Raw genomic sequence first — 12,202 nt, forward strand, 5'->3', positions numbered from 1 at the left:
GGAGCATTCCAGACATTAAAGAAGATGTTCACCACAGCACCCATCCTAGCGCACTTCGATCCGGATCGGAAAATCATAATAGAAACCGATGCGTCCGATTATGTTTCTGCCGGAATCCTGTCCCAGCGTGATGATGAAGGAATTTTACATCCAGTTGCTTTCTTCTCAAAGAAGCATTCCCCTGCGGAATGCAACTATGAAATCTACGACAAAGAACTTCTGGCAATTGTACGATGTTTTGAGGAATGGCGACATCATTTGGAAGGGGCACAATTCCCAATCGAAGTCCTCAGCGATCATAGGAACCTCGAATATTTTATGTCAACAAAGCTATTAAACCGTCGACAAGCTCGTTGGTCGGAATTTCTTTCACGTTTCGATTTTGTCATTCAATTTAGACCAGGGAAACAAGGGGCAAAGCCGGATGCATTGACTAGGAGGTCGGGTGACCTACCTAAGGAGGGGGATGAACGGCTAATGCATCAAAGCCAGGTGGTTTTGAAGCGAAAAAATTTGGATTCAAAGCTAAGTTTGTTCGCGGGTTCTTTTTCAAATGAATCCGCTGAAGGAATGTCCACTGTAGAAGAGTTGTTTTTAAATGCTTACCAAGTTGACAGTTTCCCGAACAAAGTCCTTGCAATGCTTCGGAATGGCGTCCATTACTCGAATAAGATTTCGCTTGCCGAATGCACGGAAGACAATAACGGTCGGCTACTTTATCGTGGCGCACTCTATGTACCGGATGACAACGATCTTCGGCTAAGACTCCTAAAGGAACATCATGACAAACCATCGGCAGGCCATCCAGGCAGAGCGAAGACTTTGGAACTCCTGAATCGAGAGTACTACTGGCCACAGATGCGAAAATATGTCGACCAGTACGTTAGGAATTGCAATGTGTGTGCCCGTAGCAAGGCACCACGCAATGCACCTTATGGGGTACTTCGACCTATACCAATACCCGATGGACCATGGAGAGATGTATCAATGGATTTCGTTACTGACCTTCCGGAAAGCGACGGATATAATGCGATATTGGTGGTAGTGGATCGACTAACCAAGATGCGACATCTGATTCCCACAACTAAAGAGGCGGATTCAAAAGAAGTAGCGAGGTTGTACATCGATAATGTTTGGAAATTACATGGACTTCCTGAAACTATGGTATCTGATCGAGGAACACAATTTGTTGCGGAATTCTGGAGGTCCCTTTGCGATCGTTTGGAAATATCGCCAAAGTTCTCTACAGCGTTTCACCCCCAGACGGATGGACAAACGGAAAGAATCAATGCTGTGATGGAACAATACCTGCGAAATTATGTTTCTTATCAACAGGACGACTGGGTTCGATGGTTGCCAATGGCCGAGTTTGCAACAAATAACCATGCTTCGGAAACGACGAGAATCTCTCCATTTTACGCCAACTCAGGGAGGAATCCAAGAATGACTTTTGGTCCTTTGGAGCATGGTAGGACAACAGCGGAGGATCAGGCCAATAGTATTGCAAGGGAGATGAAGGATATATTGGATTTTCTAAAGGATGAATTATTTCGAGCGCAAAGGATTCAAGAAGAGTCCGCCAATATACGTCGGACTCCAGCACCTCACTATCGTGTGGGGGATAAAGTTTTCTTATCAACACGCCATGTCCTCACCAAACGACCATCGAAGAAACTCGATTGGAAACGCATTGGACCGTATGTCGTGAAACGGATCGTTAGTCCTTATGCCTGTGAGTTGGAACTTCCTCGTTCCATGAAAGTTCATCCCGTATTCCATGTCTCTTTATTGTCGTCTGCAGCAAACGATCCTTTACCAGGACAACAACAGTTACCACCACCGCCGGTCGAAGTTGAAGGACAGGAGGAGTGGGAAGTCGAGGATATTTTGGATTCCAGGGATCGTCGGGGAAGATTTGAATACTTGGTTAAGTATGCCGGTTATGACGAAGCTTCGTGGCAGCCATTGTCGGATGTCGAACATTCGCCCGATATTGTCAAACGATTTCACGAACGATATCCACGGAAGCCTAAGCCTACCAGGAGATAGGCCTTAGAGGGGGGAGTGGTCTGTAACGGCAGCCATGTGGTTTGGTTATGCGAGGTGTTGCGGTACGAAGAGGAAGGGTTATGCAGTGTGGTTGGGTTTAGCGAAGCGGGTTTCTATTATGTTCTTTCTGTTTCTGTTATGCGAAGGTATGAGTCAGCATTGGGATAGGGTATGGATATATAAGGGGGGCGTTGTCTCGTGATTCTTTGTTTCTCTTTCTTTCTCTTTTTTCTTTATGCAACCTCTGTTCTTTACAGTCACGAATACTATTTGGTTCGCGCTACGTCATAGGGTTTACCCGGTATACTAGACCAGGTACAACCATCCATAGTCCATAGTCCACAGTCCCCGTCCTTGCCTTAGGTGTACCCTTCGGCCCCATAGTCCATAGTCCACGAACCTCCTTACCTCTACGTCTTCGCCTCGGTTGTATTCCTTGGCTTCATAGTTCCTACGCCCATAGTCCCCGTTACAGTAAACGCTCTGCTCAAGCCCAGTTTACGAGGTCCATGCAGGAGTTTTTGGATACCCATGAGGCACAAATGAGGTATCTTGGCACAGCTGGACAGGCCGTTTGGCAGCAGCTACAAAACCTCCAGGAACAAGTCCAAGGAAGTGGGCAAATTCTGGACAAGAAAGTACGACAAGAAGCCATCGCCCAGAAACAACATCTCGAATCGCTCTTTGAGCTCGTCGAAAATGTTCGACAAGAACAGGAAGCCGCACGAGTCGCCGACCACGAGGTTCTGGACCGTAACCATCGAGTTACTCAGAACCAACTGCTGGAGGCGGAACGACAGCTGAGAATCGCAAGAGAAGAGCGAGAGCAGGAGAAAAGAGAACAGCGGGAACTGTTGGCACAATTCAAGCAGTCCGACGACGTAAGAAACCAACAAATAGCCGACATGGAGGAACGTCTACGACAACATTTGTCGGTAGCACCCTCCATGGTGAGTATTCCCCTGGACCCTAATGCACCCCAAACGGTTCCTGTGGGCAATGGCAAGAACCCCGAAAACGCTGGCCCAGTAGGAGGAAACGCTGGTCCCGTAGGAGGAAATGGAGGCAGGCAACCAGAGGATGCCGGCCCAGTGCAGGGAAATAGTGGCAGGAAACCGGTGGGAGCTGCCCCCGTCGGCGGGAATGGTGGAAATCAACCTCCCCAGAACCCACCAAGAGGAAATGTTGGGGGAGACCCAGAACCTTCCGACGACGATGACGACGACAACAGTGAATGGTCCCACGGTCGAAAGAACTGGAGAACGAACCGAGGCGGGAACCGGAATTCGGCGCCGCCTGAAGACGAGGATATGGTAGATTCGCTCGCCAAAATACCCTTCGAGTTCGATAATGCCCGGAAGCATAACCTGCGACATTGGCTCATGGAGTGCGAGATCTACTTTGAGCAGAAGCCGAAGAAGTTCCGAACGGACAGAAACAAAGTACTGTTCGCTGGAACGTATACGTGTGGGTTGGCGAAGGAATGGTTTATGGAGTACATCGAGACCAAGATGCTAGGTCCAGCAGCCGCAGACTACGCTACTTGGACTCGGTTCCGTCAGGAGATCAGGAAACGCTTCTTAAGCACTCAGGAGGCTATGGAGAATGCGATGAAGATGCAGCAGTTTAAGTACTCTGCTAACATCGGGGACTACCTGACGAGAATGGAGATCATGAACCAGCATGCTCAGATGAAAGGAGCATCCTATCGCGCCGCCCTGCTCCAAGGGCTACCAAATGAAATCCGGGAGCGCCACTCACGCTTCGATCCAACCGATGACGACTCCGAGTACATCCAACAGTTGGAACGAGCCGGCAAGGCTCATGAAGCTTATCAAGAGCAGATGAAGATGTTGGGGAAAGCGGAGTCGAGAGGAAGGGAGACGAATAATGGTGGGAACTCGCGGCAAAAGGAGAAGGGGTTTAAGATCAAGGGGAGGGCTCAGACTGAGGAGAAGGAAAAGGGGCAAGATAAGAAGAGCACCAGTAAGAACAAGTCGGGGAATAAGCCAATATACCACGACTACGACGAAGCCACCAAAGGAGTTCCACAGCCGGTCCGAGAACAGCGAAAGACCGATGGAGCCTGTGTGCGATGTGGCCGGAAGGGTCATCTTTGGAAGTGGTATCGTTCAGATGCTAACAGCAGTGCATCTATCTCCTCTTTCTCCCGAAAGCGTACCCGCGATGACGATGGCGACCACGATATGGAACCACCGGAACCCCAACCTCAGAGAAAGCGAATGAGGCACCGTGCCAAGAAGCCGGCTGCGACGGCTGCGGCGGAGTACACCAGTGGGCAAGCGTTTGTGCGAGAGCGCGGATCAGAATCTGAGATGGATTTCGACGAGGATTTTTAAAAGGGGACTCTGATGAGTCAGGTCAGGAGTATCCCCAGATTGCTATGTTATCACTGACGGAAAACAACAAAAAAAATATGAAAAGAAAAAGGCAGGAAGGGAGAGCGTCCCAACCGGAGAAAAAACAGAAAATTTTGGAGGAACCTATTCATGGTCCTCGACCTATCGTTAATCAGTTCCTTTGTTTTGCGGAAAAATGTTTACCCTGTAAGGTGTTGTTGGATACTGGTGCAACTGGTCCTGTTTTGTCTGCTGTTTTTGTTGATAGTTTTGAGGTCCCGAAGGTGAAACGAGACGTCCCGGCCTGGGTATTTGGATTTACGGGAGAAGTTATGAAGGGCACGGGACACGCCTTTACACAACCATTAATTATAATGTCAAGGGGGCATCAAACACAGTTGTCATTCGAGATCGCCCCTCTCCCACTTGGCATCGATGCAATATTACCGAACTGGTGGTTGAAAGAACACAAGCCGGTTATAGGGGCAAATAGGGAAGTTTCCTACGATGGTGAGAACTGCAAGAGTCGATGCTTCACTGACAAGGAACCTCAAATAGAAATGGACGAGGGTGTACTGGACGATCCGGAGGCCCAATTCATCGGTAGCATTTGTCTATTGGAAGATGAATCGGTCAACCTCCACGAAACTCTTCCCTTTTGGCTCCATGGGTTCCTTAAAGTCTTCCTACCATCGGAAGCCGACAAACTACCACCGCATCGATCTTACGACCATGCGATAGATCTCGAACCAGGGAAGCAGCCACCATGGGGACCCGTCTACTCCCTATCCGAAGCTGAGCTGAAGGTGCTTCGGGAGTACCTGGATAAAATGTTACGATTGGGAAAGATTAGGCCAAGCAAATCCCCGGCAGGAGCCCCAATCCTATTTGTGAAGAAGAAGGACGGTAGTCTGCGACTTTGCGTTGACTACCGTGGACTTAACCGTGTGTCCATCAAGAACAGGTATCCGTTACCGCTTATGGACGAGCTGCGAGATCGAGTGGCAGGCGCGGTTATCTTCTCGAAGATTGACCTGAAGGAAGGTTACAACCTTATCAGGATCAAAGACGGCGACGAGTGGAAGACAGCCTTTCGTACGCGGTACGGGCATTTTGAGTACCTCGTCATGCCTTTTGGGCTGGCAAATGCGCCGGCGACCTTCCAGAACATGATGAATGATGCGCTGAGGGAATTTCTGGATCAAGGGGTAGTAGTATACCTTGATGATATCCTAATATATAGCAAGTCTCGAGAGGAACACAGGGAGCTGGTTGGCAAAGTACTTAGCAGGCTACAAGAATACAACCTGGTCGCCAACCCGAAGAAATCATTCTTCGAGCTCACCGAAATCGAGTTCCTCGGATACATCCTTGCCCCAGCAGGCGTCACCATGGCACTGGATAAGGTCATGTCTGTTACGAATTGGCAAGCCCCGCGGAGTGTTAAAGAAGTACAGATCTTCATGGGCTTTGCCAACTTCTACAGAAGGTTTATCCACAATTTCTCCGGGGTCTGTAAACCCATTACCGATTGTCTCAGGGGTGATGCTAAGAACTTTGTCTGGTCTATGACGGCTCAAGCAGCCTTCGAAAAACTCAAAACCCTGTTTACGTGTTACGGGCATGCCAAGCATTTACGGGAGTAAGAGAAAGGCTAGTAGATACCCCAATACCCTCTGATACTAATGGCAACACCACTATCAACTCCGGTTCACACCCACGAGGTGCGGTGCGATCAATATGCGACCAAACGTGGAGTTGCGGTTTTCCTAGTTAAAAAACACGTTTTAGACCCCAATAATAACTCCCGGAGTGTCAAACCGCCGGAGGGGTGTGCTTTTGGACCGGTGGATATATGAGGGACAGCTGGAATCAATCGGATTGAAGATCGGACCACCCGGAGGGAATCGGCGCAAGCTACCAGCCGACCGAGTACCTATCGGCGGTACCTGTGGGCATGAGAGGACTCTGCTATGTGGGAAAGCGGTGTGGGAAGAGGCCTGAGTAGGTAGCCTTGCCATCCGAGACCTCCGAATAGCCGATGCTGACGATTATCCACCAGAAGGCCGATGTAGAAGAAACATCGACAGGGAAACGTGCATTAGAATGGGTAAATAGGTTGAGGGGTTTCAGTGGGTTTAGGAGTTTGGGTTACGGACTTAGGAGTTAAATGTTCTCGGTTGTTTTTCAGGGTCTCGGTGTAACGGGGGTCCTTTCTAAGAGAAATAGAATCGAGTAGAATAGAGACGGCCGTGCAAGATAGACAATCAGGTTGCAGATTATTCAAAGATACTATCGCTAGAACTCAATAATCTTTAAGGGCTCTGATACCGATAAGAACTTGGTTTCTTTTCTGATGAGGACTCGAGAGAACAGGACTGAAGGGCGAGAATGAACCTGAGTACTTATACTCCGAAGGCTTCTATTCTCTGCTCCTTACTCCTTACTAAGTTCCGGTGGGCCTTTCCTCGGTGCCGGAAATAATACCACCGCTACCCCACTTTTCTCTAAGCGTCAGCAGGTGTTTCCGATACCCAAGGCAACCACCCTTAGTCAAATCCTTTGTAACACCTGCAGCCTTGGTTACCACACAACCGAGGACCTGCATGAATGAGCTACCGCTCAGGTGTAAGCTTAATCATTGCTGTAGAGCTTTTTGCTTATTGTAGACTTCCCTAGCATAGTCCCTGCCCCTTCGGCGGACATACAATGCTCAGAGGATACAGAGGATCACCGGGCAATCAGAGCTTCACTCTGGCCGGTCTTCTAGTCACTGGCGAGGCATAGACTCGTCAGTCATTGCTCCCATGAATAGATTCCCTTCCTAATGCCCAGAATGTAGTTACTCTAACAGCTGGTAGCTAACCACACTGCCGGTACTTGCATATCACCGTGCAACTGGCTTCTAACAATAACTCTCAGCATGTAACCGGGCCCTGTGTGTAACGGCAGCTAGGCGGGTTGGCTATGTGAGTTGTCTGGGTATAAGGGAGAAGGATTATGTAGTGTGGTTGGGTTTAGTGAAGTGGGTTTCTATTATGTTCTTTTTGTTTCTGTTATGCGAGAGTATGAGTCAGCATTGGGATAGGGTATGGATATATAAGGGGGGCGTTGTTTTGTGATTTCTTGTTTCTCTTTCTTTTCCTTTCTTCTTTATGCAACCTCTGTACTTCACAGTCACGAATACTATTTGGTTCGCGCTACGTCATAGGGTTTACCCGGTATACTAGACCAGGTACAACCATCCATAGTCCATAGTCCACAGTCCCCGTTCTTGCCTTAGGTGTACCCTTCGGCCCCATAGTCCATAGTCCACGTTCCCGCCTTGGTAGCATACCTCGGCCCCATAGTCCATAGTCCACGAACCTCCTTACGTCTACGTCTTCGCCTCGGTTGTATTCCTTGGCTTCATAGTTCCTACGCCCATAGTCCCCGTTACACTGTGTGTACTCATACACCAGACAGTTGAAATGGCTCCGTTACAATATCACCGTGCAACTGTAACGGCAGCCATGTGGTTTGGTTATGCGAGGTGTTTGGGTATGAAGAGGAAGGGTTATGCAGTGTGGTTGGGTTTAGCGAAGCGGGTTTCTATTATGTTCTTTCTGTTTCTGTTACGCGAGAGTATGAGTCAGCATTGGGATAGGGCATGGATATATAAGGGGGGCGTTGTCTCGTGATTTCTTGTTTCTCTTTCTTTTCCTTTCCTCTTTATGTAACCTCTGTATTTTACAGTTACGAATACTATTTGGTTCGCGCTACGTCATAGGGTTTACCCGGTATACTAGACCAGGTACAACCATCCATAGTCCATAGTCCACAGTCTCCGTTCTTGCCTTAGGTCTACCCTTCGGCCCTATAGTCCATAGTCCACGATTCCCGCCTTGGTAGCATACCCCGGCCCCATAGTCCATAGTCCACGAACCTCCTACGTCCACGTCTTCACCTCGGTTGTATTCCTTGGCTTCATAGTTCCTACGCCCATAGTCCCCGTTACACTTAGGTTACATCCTCTACAGCCAACCGATACAACACTACCTTGCTTAGCTCTGGTCGCGACTATGTCCGACATCGCTCAGGATACGCTGTTGCAGCGTCTTTTAGAATTTCTGACCACCTATGGTCCCCTCCCAGCCGATATAGACTTCGGCGAAGAACTTACGGAGGCTCATGGCCTTATTGCTGAGTGTTTGGAGGCTCTCACCAAGCCTCTTGACACCCCCGCACCACTAGAACCCGTTATCGACACGGCTCAGGAAGAGGTCATTGCCGGCCTCACCACAGAACTAGAAGCAGCCAACGAAAAGGCTGCAGATTTTTGGCAAACCTTGTGCGATAACCAGGAAGATTCTACCGAGATCATCCGAGGTCGCGACGAGGTTATTGTTGCTTTGAAGACTGAGCTGGAGGAATCGAAGGCTGAAGAAGAAGAGCTTCGGTTCCGTCTGGCACTACACCAGGAAAGTCTCGCCATTGCCGACGAGAACCTCGCTGATGTTGAAGATGAGATTCTTCACATCACTTCTGTTGCAAAAGCCTGGGAGGCCCAAGCCAATGCCACCATTGCTGATCTTCGTTCTCGTATCCCCGTTTCTACCGCTACAGTTAAATCTCGCCATGTCTCCAAGCCTCGTTACCTGGCTCCTCGCGCCCAAGATCCCCGTTCCATTAGCAATTGGCGAGAAAGGCCACTTGAAAATGGGTCTTCAAAGCCGGCGTTAAAAGGTCAGCCCCTTTGGTAAAAAATGGCAAACCAAAGGGGCCAGTCCCGCCACCTGTTCCTGTTCTCCCTGCTGCTACTGCTGTGTCTGAGGATAAGATGTCCGAAGACTCTCTTGTTGTTACCTGTTCGGTCTCTCAGAATCCCGACTCTTTCATTCCCACCTACGCTCTCATTGATACTGGAGCATCAGGATATGCTTTTATCGATGAATCCTTTGTACGTCATAACAATCTTACAATGACCCCCCTTAGGAAATCTCGCCAGGTAGATGTTATGGATGGAAGACCTATCCAGTCAGGAGAAATTACCCACATTGTCGATGTTTCACTAGATATTCATGGTCACCGAGAAATTGCCTCATGTTTCGTTACAAAGTTAGGACATTATCCGATCGTGATGGGAATACCGTGGATGCGACGGCACGATGTCACCATTCGGCCAAAGGATAATCTACTTATTTTTGACTCTCGAAGCTGTTGTCAACACTGTTCACTCAGTGGAACGACAGTTACTGTCCATGGAATATCAATCCCTCTACCAGAACATCATACTATTGTCATTTCAGCAGTTGAAAAATCCACCGTCGACGTTAAACAACTAGTACCAAAGGAGTTCCACCATCGTCTCCATATGTTCCAAGAGTATGATGCTTCAGTCCTTCCACCACATCGGCCGTTACATGATATTGAGATCGTATTAAAGGAAGGTAAACGACCACCACACGGACCGATATATGGATTATCCCAGGTTGAATTGAAAGCACTACGAGAATACCTTGACGAAAATCTACCTAAGGGATTCATTCGAGCCAGTGAGTCGCCAGCGGGAGCACCCATACTATTCGTAAAGAAAAGTGATGGGACTCTCCGACTATGTGTGGATTACCGAGGCCTCAATGCGATCACGGTCAAAAATCGGTACCCGTTACCACTGTTAAAGGAAACTTTGGCTAAACTTTCGAAGGCACAGTACTATACCAAGTTGGATCTACGTTGGGGATACAATCAGATCAGGGTAGCGGAGGGAGACGAATGGAAAACGGCATTTAGGACTCGTTATGGACATTTCGAGTATACTGTAATGCCGTTCGGATTAGCTAATGCCCCTGCTACGTTCCAACACTGGATCAATGATATTTTACGACCATACCTCGACCAATTTGTGACAGCATACCTAGATGACATTCTTATCTACTCGGAAACCCTGGCAGAACACAAAGAGCACATTCGAAAGGTTTTGAAGGTACTTGATGAGAGTCATGTTCACCTTAAGCCTGAGAAATGTGAATTTATAGTCCAGGAAACGAAGTATCTCGGCCTTATTCTCACCCCGGATGGGAATAGGATGGATCCGAAGAAAGTTGTCGATGTTTTGGAATGGTCCACACCAAGGAATCTCCATGATATTCAAGTATTTCTGGGATTTGCGAATTTCTATCGACGTTTTATTTTAGGGTATTCAAAAATTGTTGCTCCGCTTACAGCTCTGACCAAGAAAAATGTTAAATTTGAATGGACGGATGAAAGGGAGGAAGCATTCCAGACATTGAAAAGGATGTTCACAACAGCACCCATACTAATGCACTTTGATCCGGATCGGAAAATCGTGGTAGAAACCGATGCATCCGATTATGTTTCTGCTGGAATTCTGTCCCAACGTGACGACGAAGGAATTCTACATCCAGTCGCTTTCTTCTCTAAGAAACATTCCCCTGCGGAATGTAACTATGAGATCTATGACAAAGAACTCCTGGCAATCGTACGATGTTTTGAGGAATGGCGACATTATTTAGAGGGGGCACAATTCCCAATTGAAGTTCTTAGCGACCATCGGAACCTCGAATATTTTATGTCAACAAAGTTATTAAACCGTCGACAAGCCCGTTGGTCGGAATTTCTTTCACGTTTCGATTTCGTCATTCAATTTAGACCAGGGAAACAAGGAGCAAAGCCGGATGCATTGACTAGGAGGTCGGGTGACCTACCTAAGGAGGGGGATGAACGGTTGACGCATCAAAGCCAGGTGGTTTTGAAGCGAAAAAATTTGGATTCAAAGCTAAGTTTGTTCGCGGGTTCTTTTTCAAATGAATCCGCTGAAGGAATGTCCACTGTAGAAGAGTTGTTTTCAAATGCTTATCAAGTTGACAGTTTCCCGAACAAAGTCCTTGCGATGCTTCGGAATGGCGTTCGCCATTCGAATAAAATTTCACTTGCTGAATGTACGGAGGACAACAACGGTCGGCTACTTTATCGTGGCGCACTCTACGTACCGGACGACAATGACCTTCGACTAAAACTTCTAAAAGAATACCATGATAACCCATCGGCAGGCCATCCAGGCAGAGCAAAGACTTTGGAACTCCTGAATCGAGAATACTACTGGCCACGAATGCGAAATTATGTCGATCAGTATGTTAGGAATTGCAATTTGTGTGTCCGTAGCAAGGCATCACGCAATGCGCCCTATGGAGTACTCCGACCTATGCCAATACCTGATGGACCATGGATGGATGTATCGATGGATTTTGTCACAGACCTTCCGGAGAGTGATGGGTACAATGCAATTCTAGTTGTGGTGGATAGACTAACCAAAATGCGACATTTCATACCCACAACTAAAGAGGCGGATTCAAAAGAAGTAGCGAGGTTATATATCGATAATGTTTGGAAATTACATGGACTCCCTGAAACTATGGTATCTGATCGAGGAACACAATTTGTTGCGGAATTCTGGAGGTCCCTTTGCGATCGTTTGGAAATATCGCCAAAATTCTCTACAGCGTTTCACCCTCAGACGGATGGACAAACGGAAAGAATCAATGCTGTGATGGAACAATACCTTCGAAGTTATGTTTCTTATCAACAGGACGACTGGGTTCGATGGTTGCCAATGGCCGAGTTTGCAACAAATAACCATGCTTCTGAAACGACGAGAATCTCTCCATTTTACGCCAACTCAGGGAGGAATCCAAGAATGACTTTTGGTCCTTTGGAACATGGTAGGACGACAGCGGAGGATCAGGCCAATAGTATTGCAAGGGAGATGAAGAATATATTGGATTTTCTAAAGG

General features: G+C 47.9%; 2 protein-coding genes across 2 annotated transcripts; both read left to right on the forward strand.

Annotated features, from left to right (window-relative positions):
• Positions 1 to 2,558: 2,558 nt before the first annotated feature.
• Positions 2,559 to 4,409, forward strand: H6S33_002062 (uncharacterized protein; the record flags this gene model as incomplete). Its single annotated transcript, XM_044833409.1, has 1 exon — positions 2,559 to 4,409. One exon carries the CDS (start codon positions 2,559 to 2,561, stop codon positions 4,407 to 4,409), a length of 1,851 nt encoding a protein of 616 aa, XP_044693205.1.
• A 77-nt stretch (positions 4,410 to 4,486) lies between these two features.
• Positions 4,487 to 6,055, forward strand: H6S33_002063 (uncharacterized protein; the record flags this gene model as incomplete). Its single annotated transcript, XM_044833410.1, has 1 exon — positions 4,487 to 6,055. The coding sequence occupies one exon, from the start codon at positions 4,487 to 4,489 to the stop codon at positions 6,053 to 6,055; it is 1,569 nt and encodes a 522-aa protein (XP_044693206.1).
• Positions 6,056 to 12,202: the final 6,147 nt, after the last annotated feature.

This window comes from Morchella sextelata (genome assembly GCF_020137385.1).
Source record: "Morchella sextelata strain SCLS chromosome Unknown scls_12, whole genome shotgun sequence".
NCBI lineage: Eukaryota > Fungi > Ascomycota > Pezizomycetes > Pezizales > Morchellaceae > Morchella > Morchella sextelata.